The 20,279-nt window shown below is 39.4% G+C and overlaps 3 protein-coding genes across 11 annotated transcripts; 2 read left to right on the top strand and 1 right to left on the bottom strand.

The window, feature by feature from the left end:
* The first annotated feature begins 25 nt into the window (after nucleotides 1-25).
* Nucleotides 26-6,934, top strand: eif4enif1 (eukaryotic translation initiation factor 4E nuclear import factor 1). Of its 7 annotated transcripts, none has more exons than XM_055161014.1 (19): nucleotides 27-376; nucleotides 902-1,039; nucleotides 1,124-1,197; nucleotides 1,746-1,873; nucleotides 1,959-2,233; nucleotides 2,334-2,532; nucleotides 2,656-2,759; nucleotides 3,097-3,235; nucleotides 3,325-3,483; nucleotides 3,594-3,865; nucleotides 4,121-4,195; nucleotides 4,294-4,477; nucleotides 4,558-4,643; nucleotides 4,734-4,864; nucleotides 4,939-5,008; nucleotides 5,090-5,219; nucleotides 5,291-5,602; nucleotides 5,721-5,888; nucleotides 6,063-6,934. In XM_055161014.1, the coding sequence occupies exons 2-19, from the start codon at nucleotides 953-955 to the stop codon at nucleotides 6,242-6,244; spliced, it is 2,775 nt and encodes a 924-aa protein (XP_055016989.1). In that variant the 5' UTR covers nucleotides 27-376; nucleotides 902-952; the 3' UTR covers nucleotides 6,245-6,934. The 7 variants fall into 7 exon arrangements, with proteins under 7 accessions (XP_055016991.1, XP_055016989.1, XP_020789705.1 ...); XM_020934046.2 differs by having other exon boundaries at nucleotides 2,623-2,759; XM_055161013.1 differs by having other exon boundaries at nucleotides 2,602-2,759; nucleotides 3,376-3,483.
* Nucleotides 6,935-7,241: 307 nt separating this feature from the next.
* Nucleotides 7,242-12,102, top strand: patz1 (POZ/BTB and AT hook containing zinc finger 1). Of its 3 annotated transcripts, XM_055161017.1 has the most exons (6): nucleotides 7,242-8,803; nucleotides 8,955-9,018; nucleotides 9,089-9,260; nucleotides 9,514-9,657; nucleotides 10,322-10,528; nucleotides 11,171-12,102. In XM_055161017.1, the coding sequence occupies exons 1-6, from the start codon at nucleotides 7,620-7,622 to the stop codon at nucleotides 11,635-11,637; spliced, it is 2,238 nt and encodes a 745-aa protein (XP_055016992.1). In that variant the 5' UTR covers nucleotides 7,242-7,619; the 3' UTR covers nucleotides 11,638-12,102. The 3 variants fall into 3 exon arrangements, with proteins under 3 accessions (XP_055016992.1, XP_055016993.1, XP_020789707.1); XM_055161018.1 differs by lacking the exon at nucleotides 10,322-10,528; XM_020934048.2 differs by lacking the exons at nucleotides 9,514-9,657; nucleotides 10,322-10,528.
* A 1,680-nt stretch (nucleotides 12,103-13,782) lies between these two features.
* Nucleotides 13,783-18,016, bottom strand: LOC110168763 (solute carrier family 2, facilitated glucose transporter member 11-like). Its single transcript, XM_020934250.2, has 11 exons — nucleotides 18,002-18,016; nucleotides 17,167-17,259; nucleotides 16,520-16,680; nucleotides 16,272-16,396; nucleotides 16,066-16,195; nucleotides 15,312-15,648; nucleotides 15,116-15,226; nucleotides 14,943-15,044; nucleotides 14,607-14,682; nucleotides 14,403-14,530; nucleotides 13,783-14,310 (listed from the first exon to the last, which is right to left on the bottom strand). Exons 1-11 carry the CDS (start codon nucleotides 18,014-18,016, stop codon nucleotides 14,113-14,115), a joined length of 1,476 nt encoding a protein of 491 aa, XP_020789909.1. The 3' UTR covers nucleotides 13,783-14,112.
* Between the last annotated feature and the right edge of the window lie 2,263 nt (nucleotides 18,017-20,279).

The following is a 20,279-nucleotide window of genomic DNA, read 5'->3' as shown; positions in this document are numbered from 1 at the left end:
TTATAAAAATTGTACTCAGGCGCGCCGGGCACGGCGTAAGCTTTCGCAGGACCTTCTTAAAGCGGTGATCAGAGGAAAAATTCTGCTACGACTTAGAAATTAGAGAAAGACCAGGCTATTATCAGAGATTATAGTGTCCGTGTGAGAATTATTTTGTTTTTGGACTTGTGTCCTTGTTTTAAGTTGCCAGAGTTTCGTGTGTGTTTGCTAACTTTTCTGTAAAAACTCATCCGGCTTCATATTTGGTACTCTCCGGGTGGGCATTATCCCATTCCCAGCAGTTAGCTGGCTAGCTCTGGTGCTAGGTTAGCCAGCTGGCTAAGAAGAGCTGTACCTGTCGGCATTCATAACTTGTGACACATAGATTTGCTGCTGGGTAAGTTAAAATGTGTGCTATACCTATATTTGTTGGTTATTTTGCCCTTGAAAGAGTATGGGACAATTTAGGGATGGTAAACATCGGTACTGTTATGCTAACTTGGCATAAATGCTAATTGCTAAACATTAGCATACGCGTCAATTAAATAAAATATAAAAACTACAGCCTCATTTCTTGGCTTTGCTATCATATTTCTGACCGTTGTTTACCCCACTTTAAAAGTTCCTGTTTATTTTTTTCTCTAGTGTTTTCTCAAAGTTGATTTAATTGTCAACGATCTTGGGCTGTTTTCAATCAGCTTGTTAATTGCTCATTAGCGTTCGATCTAAAGTTTGTGGCATCGTATCCCAGCCTTACGCTTAAATTTGTCTATTTAAACACGAGTTTAGATATGTATATATATATATATATATATATATATATATATATATATATATATATATATATATATATATATATATATATATATATATATATATATATATATTTATATATGTAAATTAGTTTACTGCTCTCCCACAGAACTAGTAGGTATTGGGCCAAAAGTTGTCTGTGCCGGTTTACGATTCAGCCATGGACGGCGAGACTTGTGTGGAGCAGAGAAATGGAGACGCCGCTGTGGACCTAGTCAAGCCAGCAGCTTCATTCAGATACAGCAAGGTGACAGTTATCACAACTTTAGCAGCCCCGGTATATAATTTCACTCCGTCCTTGTTACTAAAGGCTGCCATCTTTTTGTTGCAGGAGGAATTGCTTGAAATCAAGGAATTGCCAATCTCCAATGAAAGGCCTGAATGCCTCTCTGAAAAATATGACAGGTAAAGTTACTTGTCAACTAAACAAAATGCTGTTTGCCAGTACTGTTCAAGCTGATGTAAATCTCTTCAGCTACTGAAAGAAAATATTAACCCTTTTACTAAATTGAAATTATTAATGAGCAATTAGAAAAACAACATTAATCATTTCCATAGATTACAAAAGGTCTGGATTTTATTTATTTATTTTTTTTTTGGCAGTGGTGCCAGCTGACTTAATGAATTATTGCAACATATTTATATACGAGGGTTTTCATCCCAACCATGCGTTCACAATTCTAGATTTACTCTTTGCTCTTGCTCTGTTTTTATATTTGATATTTGTCTTGTGGTTGTTGCCAGTCAGTAACATGCATCACATTCCTACTATGCAAGGTGGGTGAATTGTCTTACGGACCTTTGGGTTGGTAAGCCCTTGTATAATGCCGATTTAAGGCAAAAAAAAACTACAATTATTGAATGCATTTTAACAGTTTTATTCACTTTTTAAAAAACTTAATGTGTACAGTGTTTCCTAAGATGTGCTTTAATTGTAACATCTGTTGATACAGTGATGGTGTCTGGGATCCTGAAAAGTGGCATGCTTCTCTGTACCCCTCGTCAGAGCGAAGCTCTCCAGTAGAAGGTTTTAAGAAGGACTACGGAGATGATAGAGTTCCTCTAAAACGAAGAATCCCAGGTAACTATGAAACACAACTTGTGGTAAATGTATTGTAATTTATCTTCAGTAATGATCCATTTGGCTTTGATGGATTTGGTTTTAGATCCTCGTGAGCGCTTAAAGGAAGATGAACTGGATGTGATTCTGAGTCCTCAGCGACGCAGCTTTGGAGGTGGCTGTCAGGGAAATTCTGCACCCTTGTCCCATATGAGACGGCCAATCAGCCCTCTGGAAAATAAGGAGAATGAGAGTCTTCGTCTTGGAGGAGCTCGTAGAATTGGCAGTGGCCGCATAATTGCTGCTCGAGCATTTGAGCGAGAACCACGTATGGAAAAGGAGCGGGAAAGGGAGAGAGACTTCAAGGATAAGAGATTCAGGGTTTGTTTAATTTTTCAGATTTAATTATTCTTAAAAAGTATGCAGAGTGCTAAAGGAAGCCATGAGATTAAAAAATTGTTCATTCTTGTCCTTTTTACAGAGAGACTTTGGGGACAAACGTGTGTTTAGTGAGAGAAGACGGAATGACTCTTATGCAGAAGAGGAGCCAGAATGGTTTTCTGGGGGACCTACGAGCCAGTCTGAAACAATTGAGCTTATTGGGTTTGACGATAAAATGTTGGAGGATGACAAACGCAAGTCCAGAAGGTCAAAGAAAAAGACAGAATCAGTTAAAGAAGGTATGGTATTAATATGTTATAATAATTTATATCAAATAGAGTTGGCATAAATTAGAATGTTGTTAACAGTTGAATGTAATGGTGGGCAAGCTGAGGAGCCAGGTGTGGTTTTACAATCTACAGCTGATCAGGAGGTTCCCCACACGGATGTACTTCCAGAACAGTCAGCAGGAGACTTTGACTTCAATGAGTTCTTCAATTTGGAGACCATGCCAGGACTGGCATCTGTAAGTATTGAGACCTGGTCAGCGTCTAGGTGAGCTTGGTGCAATGTGTATTTCACGAATGTAGATGTGCTCAATTCTTTGGGCTGGTGTTTTGGATTGTGTCACTTGGGGTGCACTTGTGGGATGAATCAACTAAAATTTATGCCCATCTGTGTCTCTTCTTTGAAACAAAGCACTATTGGCTGTCTAATAATAAAAATATACATTCTGAATGATTAGCGCCAGCCTCCAATAATAATCTAAAAGTAAATGTACCTGAGGTATTGGTGCTAAGAACAAACAACTTGACTGACTTTGAGCATAAGCTATGAGCTCCTTATAGGCATTTCCTTTGCAGATGATCGAAGATGTTCTTGGGGAGGGCCCTGTGTCTGCAAGCCGTTTCAGTCAGTGGTTTTCAAGTAACTTGAGTCCTTCAGGCAGCCGCTCCAGCAGCCTTCGGTCCACTCCTCATGAGGAATTGGAAAGATTAGCGGGTAAATTAGGATTTAATCCAGGACTTGTGATGTACGGTTTAGTTTCTTTCATTTTGTTGTACTTTTTTACACAACTGTTGTAATTCAAGGGCTTGACCCAAACCATGGACCTGCGCCATACTTTACACCTATTCCATCAGATTGTAAAGAAAAGGTTGACATCCTGGAGATGCTGCACAAAGCCAAAATTGACTTGAAGCCGCTGCTTTCAACACTCTCTGTCAATAAGGCACGCCTTCAGGAAAGCAGTAAGTGACATTTTACTATGAAGTCTATATAGTAATAGTAATTCTATTATATGATAGTAATTTGTAAAATTTACTTCAGTTTCATTAACAAGTACTATTGCCTTTGCTAGGTCACACCGGAGTGGTGCTGTCGCTAGAAGAGGTCGAGGGAGAGATGAAGGGGATGAAGATTGGACCTGAAGCACAGGCACGAAAAGTACCAACTCCACCTCAAGGCAATGGGACCCCTTTTATGGCTGAACATTTGGAGGAGGCACTAACGGGTGGCTCTGGTTCACGGCCAAGATCAAGGGACACAGACATGTCTGCTTTTAATAAACTTGTTAGCAGCATGAAGGCAAGTGGAACTCTTCCGGTCCACCCCAAAACCAACTCAAATAATGTAAGTACTTTTTTATGCCTGATGGTTCAATGGGCATAAATTTGGTTGCAACTTGTTGGAAAAATTTACTTTAAACAAAACATCTGTAACAGGATCACATTGGCTTTTAACCATGCATGCAAGGCACATCAATATGTTGTGGTTTATTCCATGGTGTCCACACATTTTCTCATCTCATCACTCTTGGTGGTGTCTTGAATTCAACCTACATTTGAGTAATTATTACTTCTGATGTATTTACGGTGTTATTTACAGAAAACACCCGAACAATCTATGGTTAGTTTGACTGACTCTCAAGTGCCAGGAGAACAGCAGAAAAACATATTCCAGGTCAGTGTTTTAAATTGCCTATTGCTTCAACATTGTGTCAAATGTAGTTGATTTGTAATGATGCACGCCTCATGTACTTCACCCATGTCATTATACAGGAGCTCCTAGGAGGTCCTTGTAATAGTTCCCCCACATTACTTGGTAATCTCCTGGGTCACACTGAAGGTCCAGCCTCCTCTGCTCTCCTGCAAGGACTCCTGCACAAGAATCCGTCTCCTCCCCTCTTTCCACATAGGACCACCTCACCCGATTACTTCAACAGCCGAATGCAAACCTCTGGAGGTATGCATCACATTGTATGTGTATTTGTAGCTTTTCTGAAAGTACCTCTATTTGTGAACAATATTTGTCTTTCCTGCTAGGATTTCCAGTGGGTTCTCAGCCTATACTGTCTGAACAGTTTGCAGAAATGCACAGAGCAATCAGCCCAGAATCTGCTGCTCAACAGGTACATTTTATTTTAAGATGCACTTCTGATACATTATAGTGATTTATAAACACATTTTATAAAATTGGTCTTATTTATGGCATGTTCTAGATGAGGGCACCATTGCCTGTGAACAAGGCAGACCTAGATGAACTTGCGTTCCAGCAGGACCTTGCCCTTCACACCCACCACTCATTCCAGTCTGGCTACAAGGCTCCACAGGACAGATCGTATAGAAACCGGCAAGTGCCAGTCAAACAAAATCTAAAGATGCTGTTTAAGTAGATTCATATGAACTAAAATGTTGTTGCTCTAGACGCATAAACCGTTCCCCTGGCCCTCAGCCTGCAGGCAGGAACTCTCCCAACAATGCTGTCACAAGCATGGTGAGCCAGATTTTTTGGGCCTGCCATGCAGTTTTATGTCTATGCAGTTATACTAAGTGTTTACCATTTCCAAATCTGCAGTTGTCTCCATCTTTTACTCCCACTTCTGTGATACGGAAAATGTATGCAACAAAAGATAAAAGCAGAGATGAGCCAGGAAGTCGTTCTGAGAGCAAAGATGAGCCATCCACTGCTGCTCACTCCCAAACGGGTACAAAGCATATTCTGCATTGGCATTAATTTAAGTGGTATTATAATTATTGATTAGAGTTGTGTTTTTAGATAATGGTGTGTCAAACTCCTATCCAGAAACAGCAGATGGGACACACCCTTTGTCTGGGAAGGGTGGCTTTGCGCCACAGTCCTCACAGTCGAGTAAGGACCAGGACCGGCTCCGGCCAAGTGGGCACCACCTGCCCAATGTGTGTCCTCAGGGTCCCACCTCATCCTTCCCTCGACCTGTCTACCCAGTCCCTTTGATCCCTCATGTACCCATGGTCCGCCCCCCTCCACAACTCCATCCAAATGTGGTTCAGCGAATGCTGGCTCAGGGCATCCAACCTCAGCAACTTGGTCCAGCTCTTATGCAAGCAGGTCTGTCTTGCCTTATGCAATATTGTTCAGTGGTTATTGAAGCACAGTATGGATGTCTATACAATACCTTGACTAATTTCTAGCTTTTTAAAATTCTTTCCAAAATGTTATTTTAAAGGTATAATTCCACCTCACATGGATATAGCACAACTTCAAGGCTTGCCTCCTGCCCTGCTTGCCCCTCCACTGTATCCTCTTAATGCAGCAGGCCATCCACTGCTACCTCCCAGACCTAATGCTCAGATGCAGTTTGCTGCAATGCAACCACTTCAACAGCAAAGACAGAGTAAGTAATCATATTTGAGTGTGGAGTGAATGAATTATGCATATAATTGTAAAGCAACTTTGAGCATCTGGAAACGGGCTATAATAATAATAATAGTTATTGTTAATAGTTATTGTTATTAATGATGTGAGCTTTTTTTAAAAGACATTAAGTCTTGTATCTCATGTGTTCCAGTGCATCCTGGAGGACCCCAGTCTCAAAACCAGGGACCTCATCGGACCAGCAGCTCACAGCGACATGGAGGCAGTCCACCCTTGGGCCTTGCAAAATGGTTTGGATCCGAGGTGCTCGAGCAGCCGCTGCCGTCCATGCCTGCCAAAGTCATAAGTGTTGATGAGTTGGAGTTTCGACCGTGACCCATTACACACTGCTGAACACCCCAGCTTCATCTCGTTTCTGGAAAAATGTGAACTTTACTTTGAAAGAGTGCACAGACCTGGACAGTCTAACGCTTTGTCTTCAATCTCATTGTCACTGCTTTTTAAGAGGTTTATTTTCAGAGAAGGGAAGAGTCATTTGTTTTCCAGCTGAGTGAATTTTTTTCTTTTGTATGAGACTTTACATGAAAATCTTGAAGTAAATAATGTGTATAAGCCCAATTGTACATAATAAGGGAAAGATTATTCTCCTTGTACATAGTGTTTTTTTGTTTTGTTTTTTGAGGAGTGGGAAATATGTAAGTAAACTGCAGTACAGCTAAATTGGAGAGACAAAATTGTAGCTTTCCTTTGTCCAACTAGTAATTCCCAAGCTGCTAAGAGAGGCCCACTGTTAAAGAAGTGCTTGTCTAGTCATTTAAATATAATCTACCCTTATGGCATGGCTGGTGGGCTTTTCTGATGACGTGACTGAGCTGGAGCTTCGAGTGAACTCCATGGGAAGCAGTGACTGCTGGTTGTGCCTTTCTTTTTGTTTTCTGTAAATTGTCTCCCATTCAGCCCTTCACTCAAGAGCAGCCAAGCTCAGAGGCTGGTTGGGAGTCAGTTTGTTCTGTGCTATTTATTTAAGAAAGCACAAAATAGATAAATAAACTGAGTAATAACTAAGTATTTCTTTGTTTTGAATGAACACAAGCAGTGAGTCTGTGCAAGAAAAATTACACAACCTCAAGTTTAGTCGCTGTTCAAAACATGCATTGATGACCTTACCCAATATCCTTGCTTGAAAAATTATTTCCATTTGCCATTAACGTTACGAATAGATTAAGAAAGCAACTCTTAATTTTCACCTGTAATTCTAAATGGCCTGTCTTAACCCCTATGTGATCCTGCCATGTGTGGGCTTTCCTACCACACAGCCCTTTTTGGAGGGGAGGGGGCGGCAGCATGGGGGGAGGGGTTTGACAAACAAACCAGACAGGAAGAGCCCTGTTAGAAATTTGGTTTTGCAGTCTTGAAATACTCTTGAGGTATTTGTCACAGCTACACTATATGTACATAAAGATGAGAAGAAACCGTCAACGTGTATAGGAATTGTTACGCGCAGAGCATGGACAGCTGTACAAAACAAGAGCGACCCCCACCCCCGAAGAAACCAGGGTTAAAGTTGACAGGAAGCTGGGGGGCTGCCATTTTTCCCTGGTGCTACTGCTAACGATGCTAAAACTGCGAGAGGAGAGGTGGATTTGGGATTTTTAACCTCAAGAAAGCATTTAATCGAAATCGTTTTCCTAACGTAATTATTCCTTCTGCCCTTGTCGCTAAACAACCATAAATATTGGATGAATCCGGTATGGAGAAGGTAGCGGAGCCGTCTTGGACCTCTTCGTACACCTATCAGGTGAGCAAGCACAGCACTGAGATGCTACACAACCTGAACGCACAGAGGAAAGATGGAGGCAGGTTCTGCGATGTGGTCCTCCGCGTTGGTGAGGAGAGCTTCCCAGCGCATAAAGCCGTGCTGGCGGCTTGCAGCGAGTACTTCGAGTCGGTCTTTAGCCGCCAGTCTGAAGGCGACGCCAAGGAATTGGAGATGCACACAATAAGCCCCAAAGTCTTTAAAGACATCTTGGACTTTGCGTACACCTCAAGAATAGTTGTGCGTCTGGAGTGCTTCCCCGAGTTGATGACAGCTGCCAAGTTTCTGCTCATGCGGTCTGTCATTGAGATCTGTCAGGAGGTGATAAAACAGTCCAATGTGCAGATCCTCGTGCCCACGTTACGCGGTAGCGATGCCAGTCTGTTCCAAATCCACACAGAGCCCCCAGCGCTGAGCTTGTGTGTGACTCCGCAGGATTTGATCAACGGGATGGGCATGCATCTTGTGAACGGACAAACGCCAAGTGACCTGGATGGCAGCGAAGCCTCTGCGGCTGTGCTACTAGAGGACCCCGGGGAGCCGATCATGCCTACTTTACAGCCTGTAGACGGAGTCTCCCCCTCCATGGAGATAGCAGGAGCCATGCTTCATCATGACAATGGGTCCCCAACCTCCAAGCGGAATAAGAGCAGCCCGAAGAAACCCGGAGTGGACACTGTACACTTGGATCAACAGAAAGACATCGGGTTGTTTCCTTGCAGGACTTGTGGTAAAGCTTTCACAGAGGCTTCACGATTAAAGAATCACGAGGCCCAGCATGGGGCTTCCAGTGGAAGTGTCACCAGTCTCGCGGCCCCAGGTGGCCTCAGTCTGGTGGAGAACGGGGTGCAGTTGCACGGAGCCCTGGCGCCGGACAACAGCCGTAAGCGCGAGCGAACCCGGCGGCATGTGGGCTGTGACATTTGTGGCAAAGTGTTCCGGGATGTATATCACCTGAACAGGCACAAACTCTCACATTCTGGGGAAAAACCTTACGCGTGCCATGTTTGTGGACTCCGGTTCAAGCGCAAGGACCGGATGTCCTACCATGTGCGCTCCCATGATGGCTCTGTGGGCAAGCCATACGTGTGCCAAAGCTGTGGTAAAGGCTTTTCAAGGTGAGTGCATTTATTTCACAGCACTTTTATACACCTGTCACAGCTGTTAGTGTAGCTTGGAAGATACAATACACATTGGACTTATTCTATCCCTAATGTGAGGGGTTTAACTTCTGGTTTGGTTTAATAATTTTTTATTGTCTGTGTTCAGACCAGATCACCTAAATGGACACATAAAACAGGTTCACACAACAGAGAGACCTCACAAGTGCCAGGTAACCTCGAATTAATCTTTACAGGGATTGTCTGTACCTAATATGGGAAATAATATTTAGTTTGTTTCAGATTTGCAATGCCTCTTTTGCGACAAGAGATCGCCTCCGCTCACACCTTGTATGCCATGAAGATAAAATCCCCTGTAAGGTTTGTGGAAAATTTCTTCGAGCTGCCTACATGACGGACCACCTCAAAAAACACAGTGAAGGACCTCATAACTTCTGCAGCATTTGTAACAAAGGTAATTGTCTGGTTACCTTAAATATGGTGCTGGGGCTAGCCTCAATATTTTACATTTTATTTTACTGTAATTTTTATCATAAGCTGAATGATACAATAAAGTTAAAGTCATTTAATCAACATTCACACAAAGTATTTTTTTGAGATGCTGAGATCATTTTTGAAAGGCTTTCTCTTAAAAAGCCAATGCTGGAAGTTTGTCAATATCTGCCCATGTTTTTTTTTTTTGCCATGTTTTGCTTTTCTGGTCTCAGGTTTCTCCACTGCCTCATACCTTAAAGTGCATATAAAGACACACCATGGCACCCCACTGCCCCCCTCCTTCCCTGACCCCAGAGCAGAGCCGCAGATGCACCACGGCACCCCTTACCACATGGGACGCCAGTGCTCAGTGGAAGGCAAGCAGCCGTCTGCCCGTCCCAAACATAGTGTTTTGGCTTTCCTTTGCTCTGTTGCTTTTTGGAGAAACGTGCTTTTGCATTTTTGTTTAATACACGACAAACATCTGCTTCTGCTACTGCTGAGCCTTCACTCAAATGTTGGCTGTAAAACTCATCTTTTGTGTCATCCCCTATGTGTTTGCCTTAAGACATATGTTGATCTTTTGCTTGAACTTCTCTTTATCACATTCATAGTGCATAATGTGCAAGAGTTATGTTCATTTTTTACCTGTTAGCATACTATTATATTTGCCTTTTTTATATTCAGGTTTTATTTAGGTTTTCCCCCTTAACTAGAACCCGAGTGTAAGGTTGTTAACAAAGTCTTCATGCTCCATGTTTTGTCATGCAGAGTCATCCTTGCTGTGTAATTTGTATAGTTGACATGCAGAGCATGGCCCGCTTAGATTGAGCTTGGCACTTGCATTGGATGCATGACTGTCCTTCTGATTTGTAGACGTATGATCTGACACTAGTGCAGTTGTCAGATTGCATAATTTATAGTTTAAGGTAAAATGTTTATATCAGTTGATATAGTCACAGTGTCATCTTTTGATGGTAATTTTTTGGTTTTGCTGGCTTTTTGTTTGTCCTCCCCTTCCCCTGTCCTGGGCTGGTGTAGATCTGTGCACCAGTCGACAGCTTCAGTTCACCTCGTCTGAAGCAGAGGGTCGCTTTCATGGCCTTTCTGGACACACTCTGCTTCCACAGTCTGGCCCTCCTGTGGGCTCGCAGCCTGAGCTGCTCATGGGGAAGCCAGGTGGGGCTCCATATTTCTGGGAGTGTCGCTCTGGGCTGCCTGGCTTCCCAGTCCATGGTTCTGCCGCAGGTCAGTACTGTGCAGCCAGGCGTGGGTGGGGCCAGACTAAGTGCTGAAGGAACATGTAGTTGTTTTTTGGCAAACTGGTTGTGTATGGTGTTTTTAAATTGAGTTTTTCTTAGTTAAAGGACTTGTACCCGATTATTTTTTCCATGTATTTGAGTGAAAGCCATCTTTCCCCCGTACAGATATATTGTATAAGAAGCTATAAAGGTCAAAATAAGTCCATGTACTGTCTGCATCTAATAATAATAAAATGTTTTATTGTCTGAGTGCACAGTTAGCATGCTAGTTGTTGTTGGCTTTAGCTTTTGTTGTTAGCTGTTAGCTTTTTAGCTGTGGTCACTTAACACCACTCTGTTCTCTGAAAGTTGTGCGCATAAACTTATCACTGTGAGTAATTATGCTCTGAAAGTATAAGGTAAGTGAGGAATAACTTTGGACCATTGCATATCATTTAAAATTAAGTAGTTCTGTTACATTTTCAATTGGGTACAATTCCATTTAAATGATCAATATCCATAATTATTTGTTTTTGTGTAAAGCGTACACACATGTTTACCTAATTAAAATCATATATTTTTTCTTCATTGTGACCTCATTTCTTTATTTGTCTCTTTTCCTCATCTATCCCATCCTTTTGTTTCCCAGATGGACAAGAAAACACAGACAAATGTCCACATCTGGAGTCAGAGGAATCAGACCCTTCGTTTGGAGAACTTTCAAACGGAGATGAACTGAAATCTCCACACAAGTCTGATGTGCCGGACATTGAAATGCCTACATTAGTCTGCAACGGCACCTCTGCAGGGACCATGGGCTCTCCTGAGTCCAAAGCAAAGACCGAACCTGAGAAGAAATTTATCTGCAACATCTGCGGCCAAGCCTTCCGCACCAAGTCCTACCTCAACAAGCACCAGCACAGAGTCCACAAACAGAAGGCCCAGGCAGGGTCTGGCCTGAGTGACCTGGCTCCTACCTTGTCCTCTCCCTTCTCCCCTCAGCAGAACATGTCTCTGCTTGAGTCCTTTGGCTTTCAGATTGTGCAGTCTGCATTTGCCTCCTCTTTGGTGGATGCAGACGCAGGTCAAAGTGGACTTGACTTTGGAGGCAAGTGACACTACTCACATTTAGTAGCTTCTTTATTTATAGAGAAATGCTTCACAGAAAGTACTTTGTATTTGGGACTAGCATACACTTCTTTTGCGTGTCTACAGCTGCTTTCACTTGGCAATTTTTAGACTGCCACAAAATATATATTTTATAACCTATTCATGTAATGTAAATTATGTAATTTTCTTTTTAATAGATGTAACATGAGGACTTTGTTGTGTTAATCATTTGAAAACATATGGGCTTGACTGTGTTTTTCTGAAGTAAAAAGTGCCCAGTTTAACTGCTCTGAATTATATGATTTATTCACTTTCTTTGTGCCCAGAGAATTTAAAGGGCTCCATTTTGGGTTCATGCTTGAAAATATTTTTCTTTTCAGAAACTGTGAGCTTTATTTAGAACGGACTCATTCCTTTTGTGTGGTGGTCTTAATGCATAATTTAATAAATACATACTGATATTACCATTAACATACCAGCACAGCAGTTATTGTCTTTATAATCCAGTTGAATTTAGCTGACTAATAATGGGGATCATAATCTACTGTGCACATTTGTTGCCAAAACTCAGTTTATCTTGAAACAAAAAGAGGTGAAAACAAAGGCACTTGTCATATGTTAAAATGACAAAAAAAAAACTGTGTCTTATTATTTGTTCTTTGTCTTGCAAATGTTTGCTCTCAGCCACCAAAGAGCACCTAACCACTTATGAGCTTTATTTCTTTCATCATTTTATTTTGAAATATGCCATGAGGCTGTTGTGACTTCACTTTTTAACAACATGTCAACAACAAATGGGGACCAAGGCAAAATGTACAGACTTGCAAATTCTATTAATTTATGTTGATTTGGTTGTGTAGGTTGTGTCTACACAATTCCATTAGCTATTTTCTTTAGATTGTGTTTTTGTGTTTTCCTTTTGGGGACCTATGAGATGCTTTTAAATAACTTTCTATTTCTTCAGCACCTTTTCAAACTGTCATTAGCTACAGCTCATCTGGTGTGCAATGTTTTCATGACTTCAACAAACACTGGCTCAAAAGGAGCTAGCATATTCTACTTCTAAATGAACCATCTTAAGCTGCATTTGTGAGGTGTGTAAAGGGCTAAGGTATTTGATAGTCAACTGGTAATGCAAGGAGATTTTTAAAAATTGTTTTCTAGTTTGACATGATAACCATTAAATGACAAATCCTGCCAGAAAACCTTTTTACATTGGTTACATATGGAAGCTGGTAAAAGCCTTTAGTATGTATGATGGCGCTGTAAAAAGAGTGTAACTGTATTGTAGACATCAGAGCATTTTCCTTTCATGTATTCCTTTAATTTATGATTATTGATTGTAACAAGTGTATATACGATTTATATACACACCTTAAATATATAGATATATATATATGTTGTTTTTGTTTTTTTTTTAATCACTGAAACAACCATGTTCAGTGTGTCCATAGAGCTCCTGTACATATTTTGTTTCTCATATGTTGTGTCTGAATATATTAAGTTATGGCCATTTAAAATCAGTGCACTCAATGATTTTCTTGTGCATGTTAAATGATTGATTTAGTTTGTTGTCAATCACTGGTTATCATCCTGCAAGTGCTTGTATCTGGGGTATGCCATATCTCTTTGTCCATTCAGTCTGCAGTACTTTCTTAAATTCAAAATTCAATTAAATGGATTTGATTTGTGAGGAATAGTGGCAACTCCTTGTTAACTTTAACTTCATGCCATCAAATTTACTGTTGGATTGTTTATTAGTCTGTGAACTATTTCATAATTTAAATTAACTTTTCTGCTTTTGGTCTGTTGCAAAGTGCCTTCCAAATACTGATTGTGCACAGCAGTGGATTAAACATGGTCCTCTTTTTCTAAAACTGGACAGTGACTGACCAAGACACATTTGTATCAAAGAACTTACAGAAGATGTACAAGATGTAATGACAGTATTTTATCCTCATATTTGACAAGACAGCTCTGGAAGCGTGCAAGTGACATGTTTTGTTACGTTTTTGAACATGTTTCAATATGGACATACTTTTCTATAAATATTTGTTTTTGTATACTGTTGAGCCTCATCTCTTGTTGATACAGAGATGAGTGTAAAATAAAATGCAAATTGCATAAACTTGCAAAATCAAGTTTGTTTCTTTTTTAACACATAATAAAAATTCAAAAAAATCTGGAGATGCTCTTTCACTGAATGTTCCACAGTATGGCATCTTAACTTGGCCATGCCCATGGAGACAAGATGGCAATGGCACCAGGCCAAGTTAAACGTGAGACTCACGTTAAACGCATCTCAAAAATACATCGTCAATGTGGATTCATGAAAAATATTTTTAACTTCAAGTCGCACTGTACATTTGGCCATAGTATTGCAGAAAATAAATTCTAATATTACAGTTGTACAGTGTAATTTGTATATTTAGACATTTTTATACATAAAATTGACAGTACAAATACTTACAAGCTGTTAAGTTAAAACTTAGTGCCTTTTCCAACATCATGAACCTCAATATTGATCTCACTCTTGTTTTTAAAGTTCAGTTGATTAAAGTCCATCATAATTTCAACCATTGTTTTTCCTTTGGTTTCTGGCACAAAATAAATCAGGAAAGCTGCACTCAAAAAGCAATACACCACAAAAATCAAGAAGCAGAACTGGCCAAGTGCATCCTAAAAGCAACATACAGAAAATACAATAAATTGTAAATATTCGTAAGTATCTTTAATTTATTTTGGATCTAATCAAAATAAATGCACATTACCACTATGTATCCAAAACACAGTCCCACAAGGAACATCCCAATCCAGTTTATGGTTCCACTTATCACATACGCAGATGGACGCCATGCCTGTAGGAAGAGGTCAGCAGGCAGGGCCATAGAAACGCCAGCTGAAAATGTTACAATAATAGTTTATCAATAAAAATAACAACAATAGATATATATATTTTTTATATTTAAACTCACAAGGTCCCAATCCATAAATGCTGATAACACAAAATATCAGACAAATGTTGAGGTATGGGATTACTGGATTTAGGTCCTGTCAGAAGCAAATAAATAAATTGAATGTTCAGTTGATTATTTGGTTAATCGCTAATTATTCAGATCACAATATAACTGAAGCAATTTCATTTAATCCAAACACTCAATCCTCACATACTGTGGACTAGTAATGTAAAAGACCAGTGTTTTCTGAAACTGTGATGCATGTACCACTGTTCTTAAAACTACCGTGGGCTGTGGCAATAGTGTAGTCAGTCCTATTTTAGACATGGTTTAGCCCCAAATACTAAAGTGTACCTTGATGGAGAGCATGACAGAGAGAATAGCCATGGTGGTGCCCATCAGGAGGTATCCATATCCCATCAGCTTCTTCCTCCCAGCTCGGTCTATTAGGAAAGACTGCACACAGAGAAATCCTGTTTGTAAGTTTATCTACAAGGAAACATGTAACAATCTTCTTCTGTATGTACACATAACGAGACGGTGATGAGTTCTGTTGCTCCAATGCCTATTGCCAGGTAATGCATTTGGCTCTCTGGGACTCCTGATTCCCGAAAGATGTCAAAGGCGTAGAAGTACAGCTAAACAAGACACACAGCATCGTAATGCGTTAGTAAGTATACAGCCTAATTAGTTGATTTATTAATTATCACTCTCTGATCTCACAGCGTTGATGCCGCAGAGTTGGACTCCAGCGCAGGGGATGGCCAAGGTGAGCAGCTGCCACCTGACGCAGCGTGATGTCAGCACGTCTTTAACAGTCTTGGCCTTCTGACCCAGCGCGCTCTCTCGCTCCTTCTGCATGTCGCTCAGCTCCTCTTTAAGATCCTCCTCCTGCCACAGCCATTGCAGGGCGCGTTTACAGGCCTCCGTGTCGCCCTTGTCGATATAAGTGTACCGGGGGGATTCAGGGAAAAGCAGCAGCGTGGTGAACTGGAAGAAGGCGGGAAGACCACTGATAGCCAACAGTAATGGCCACGCGTTATCCGTGCCCAACAGCTCCCTGGAAAAAAAGAAACAGTCAGGTGACCTATGCCCATAGTGTAGGCCTATATAGGCATGACTCACAATTAACTTGTTTTGTGGTAATAGGAACAGGACAATATCAAACAAATTTACTACCTATTATCATAGGCCTATCTGAGAAGGCATGAGTGTAAAATATTGACAGTATCTCTCTCTCTCTCTCTAATATATATATATATATATATATATATATATATATATAAACTGCTTTAAATATATTAATAGTCTAGATAAATTAAAATAAATATGATAAAAATAAGGTTTTATGCTTCATAATGGAAATCACTTTTGTGCCTATGCCTAGATGTTAAATGATTGGACATTTGCCTAAATTATAAGTTATTCTTGACTTTCAGGGAGTTGCAGATTTTGTTATGAGCACAGCAGCACTTACTTGATCCCAATAATCTGGCCAAATACTTTCCCAAAAGCAATGAAAATGGAGCCTGTGAGCGTCAGAAAACCTCTGAGTTCCTTTGGAGAGCTTTCACCCAGGTACATGAGATGCACACTGACTCCCAGGCCTGGGCAATAATAGATGAATGATGAGAGTAGTATGCAAACTCTATAGCAAACACATGGAAAGGAAGGATCACATACCAACATTGTAGCCATACAAAAACCTCCCCAGCAGAATCATTTCAAAAGACCTGGCTGTGCGACTGAACAGCATGAGCAGGGCAGCCACCATTGCCACAACATTATTGATCAAGAGAGCTTTTTTCCTAAAAGAATACAATCCACAATGATAAATATATATATATATTTTTTTTTTTACAAATAACAATTATAAATAAAATACATATAAAAATACTTTTCAAATAGGCTACATTGCTGTTGTGTCTTACCGCCCGTATTTAACAGGGAAGCTGCCACTGTGGATGGCTCCTGCCCACGCCCCGAGACTTAAAACAGCAACGATAAAGGACCAGATGAGCTGATTGGATGAATCCTCCACTGGACTGCCGTACCTCCACATCCACGTGTAGTTCACAAAACTCTGAATGTGCTGCAGTCAGAGGTTTGTGTTCAAAAACTAACCAATATTTCCAACTTCAAAAGTAATCATGATATTAACACCACAACGAAACAATTTTAAAAAATCAAGAGTTTACTCTCATTCATTCTATTAGATGATCAGTGGATTGGACCTTCCCAATGGCTTGACTGATCTTGAGCTTAATTAGAACTCGTGTATTCTACCCATTTACCTTTACTTAAAATATACACAAAACACCTTTTTGTTGTCTCTGGTGTAACTTTGCTCCTGGAGTACCACATTGTTTGGTTTGCCTCTGTTCAAGGCTAAGTTAAAGACATAACTGCCTCTAACACATAAGGCTAAAAGTACTGTTATTGCATTTTGTATTTTTTGTGTCCAACTTACATCTTTTAATGCATTTATAGAATGTGGTTGCTAAGGCACTCTACAAATACATTTTATTGATTCATTTTTGCCATATGTAGCTTAGCATCTCAGTCTATCAAGATTTACCTCAGCTGGAGGGGCGATGAAAGAGACCTGGATGCCATATTGAAAGGACCCTCCAATGCCCAATATCACAGTTAGTAAATACAACCTCCAATACTGCAATAATAACAGCACATTAAGACAATGCAATTTTACTCAATACAACAAAAAGGGTAAAAAGACTAAAACTAAAGACAACATTAATTAACTCATGCGTGTGCAATAGATTATCCCCAGTGCAAATGTTTAACACAGATATTCAGCTGTTGAGTTGTAGAGATAATGTTAGGGTAATGTCATGTTAGACAGTTCTGAGTGGCTCAGGCTTGTAATGAGAAGTAAAGATTAACAGCTTTAACTAGTAACTGAGATGATCCTCTTTGGGCAATGCAGTTTATAAGACAAAACATGGTTATTTTTTTGCTTATGTCTTTTTTTAAAAGACATAAAAGATAACACCTATACCCATTATGAAGGACAACACAGATATAAACCACACTAATGCAGTCTATCCTAATGGCTCTAAATACTGATTGATTCTACTTTGTAAAAACTGTAATTTGCAAACTTACTAATGTATATAAAAAGAATTTAAAACATTATTTTAAAATGTAAAAATACTAAATTATTGAGACGTCCGAATGAATTTTTGAACAAAAATATCCATATAAAAAAAAAAATCTACTTTTTTTTGTATGGGCTAAATGAAACAATTCTGAATTGTTCGAATAAATAAAATAAATAAAATTTAAAAATCCATTAAGTTAAAACAATAAATGCAATATTTTTTGCAGTATTGAGTGTCATGATTTTTGCCAATCAGAACTATAAATAAAATATAAATTGCATTGTCACAAACCTTGATTGAAGCCATGTTCTCTTCTGACTTGATACAGACAGTGCACAGTATATAAAGGATGTTGGCTGAAGTTACACATCAATCTGCTGTAGTTGTCTATTCATTTTTATGACCATGCTCTGACGTGGTTTTTAGGAAGGGGTTTACTTCTTGCTGGCTCCAGCTGGTCCAAGTGCATGTCCTGCTTAAGCATTAAATTCATTGTAACACAGCAAGGCCAGACAGATGGATAGAGTGTCCTGAGACAACCACAATGTTGCACCTCACATTGGGCTTTAGTAGTAACTATTTGCAAATTCTTGTATTTACAAATAGTTACTACTAATGTTTATGCTTAACAGCATTGGAAAAAATCAAGTTTAGACTGGTCAGAGCAAGATAAGTGCGGTCTTCACAGGACTGTAATAATTGTTACTTATTGACTACTGAAATAATAATTGTAATTGTAATTGTAATAATTGTAATCTTCAGTAAACAATAAACATAAACAGCTCAGACACAAAGACAAGCTGCCATTAAATCTAAATAGCACAAGAAAATCATGTCAGCATATTTACTTTAATCTAGAAAAAATGTTATTGAAATCATCTTGAAGGCACAATAGGAAAATAATTGACTAGTTGACTAATCAAAAAAAAAAGAGTGTCAATAAGCAGATATTGTGGTTAATGGTTATTGATAAACTTAGATTAATACATTTAGATTAATCTTATTCCAGCATATTAAAAAACTCTTAACTGCAGAAAAATCACTAGGACAGAGAGCCATGTTCTTGTTCCCTAATAATGACAGCTTTGTATTTTCTATTTAAAGCAGGGCAACTTTTTACCACATTTTACTAAGTCTCTGGCCTTTCATTACAGTAGAGTGGTAAATAGTATCAAGGACACATTCTCATGCAAATGCAGGCAATTGTCAAAAAAGATATTTAGTATCATCATGGTCAATACTTGACATGTGAAATAGATTTTAACATCTGACCCTCCACAGGGTGTGAGTGGGAGGAGTGACAATGGATTTTCTGTAAATCTGTAAATCTGACTCCACACTCAAAATGCCATGAATGTCAACACAGACATTATAATGGCTAAAACACCTTCACCACCAAAATGTTTTAAGGGATGTGGATGTTGGGTATTTCATGGCAAAGTAAAGTATGGTTAAAGCTGGCTCCCTCATATCTGGGAGAATTATATCATCACTCAAGAATCAGAAAAAAAATATATTGCCCTTAAAATGACAACTAATGGCAGTTTTGAAGTCCTAATGAAGTAGATTAGTTTAGATTAGATTAGATTAGATCACATTAGATCAGATTAGATTAGTATCCATTGTGTTTGTGTCACAGGTGTGTCACACCACCAGATGTACACATAATAACAACAACGCTTCACTATATTATCATATTTTATGCAGAATTACAGTATGTTTGCATGTCAATAGACCATATGGAGTAACTATAGATAATTATTCTGGTTATTTCATGCTGATAGACCTGTCATGATAAATACTATTGACTTATCATTCAGTATGTAATAGATGGAACACTAATTTTGGGGATAAATATTTATTGTGAGAACTTTTTTTGTACTATACGATGAGATTTAAACTGTAGAGGGTTAAATTATGAACTATTTTCAATATACATAACTAAGTATTGCAATGTGTTATTTATTACAGCTCATATATAGAACAAATGTACATTTAGAATACTTTTTGGGAAATAATTCTGGTTTATGGTTTGGTTTCAGTATTATTGTTTATCATCTTTACTTCAGCAATATATACACTTCAAAATGTGTTATTGTTAATTTACTAAAATCAGTTGAAAATCTCATATATGTACAAACAGTTCTATCTGATTAATGAAGTCTAACAGAAATGTGAAAATACAATGATTCACTCATTGCATAACAATGTTGTTATTGCATACTTGTAATGAGGATTGTATAATATGAGAAAACTGGAGTGCTGGCTAGTAATCACTACAGGGTGTCGGGTCAGGACAGCGATTATAGACGTTCTGGTGAGTTAAAATGAGGGAGTCCACATCCAGGTAATGTCGAACGTTTCTTTAATGTCTGCGTGCTTAAACACGTGTGTGTGTGTGTGTGTGTGTGGTTGTCTAAAGGACGCACACTATCATTCAGACATTAAAGTGTCCGAAACACAGCCGATGCACTGAGCGTCACGCCGCTATACTGACTCAAGAGTTCGTGACTCACTCGGTGTGCAAGCGCACCCCTCTTGTGGTGAGAAAGAGTATAACAACAAACAA

This window comes from Boleophthalmus pectinirostris, unplaced genomic scaffold (assembly GCF_026225935.1).
Source record: "Boleophthalmus pectinirostris isolate CB_2022bp ecotype Guang Dong unplaced genomic scaffold, ASM2622593v1 HiC_scaffold_3, whole genome shotgun sequence".
NCBI lineage: Eukaryota > Metazoa > Chordata > Actinopteri > Gobiiformes > Gobiidae > Boleophthalmus > Boleophthalmus pectinirostris.
Note: the sequence above shows the minus strand (reverse complement) of the source record. Positions and strands in the feature narration are given on the sequence as shown.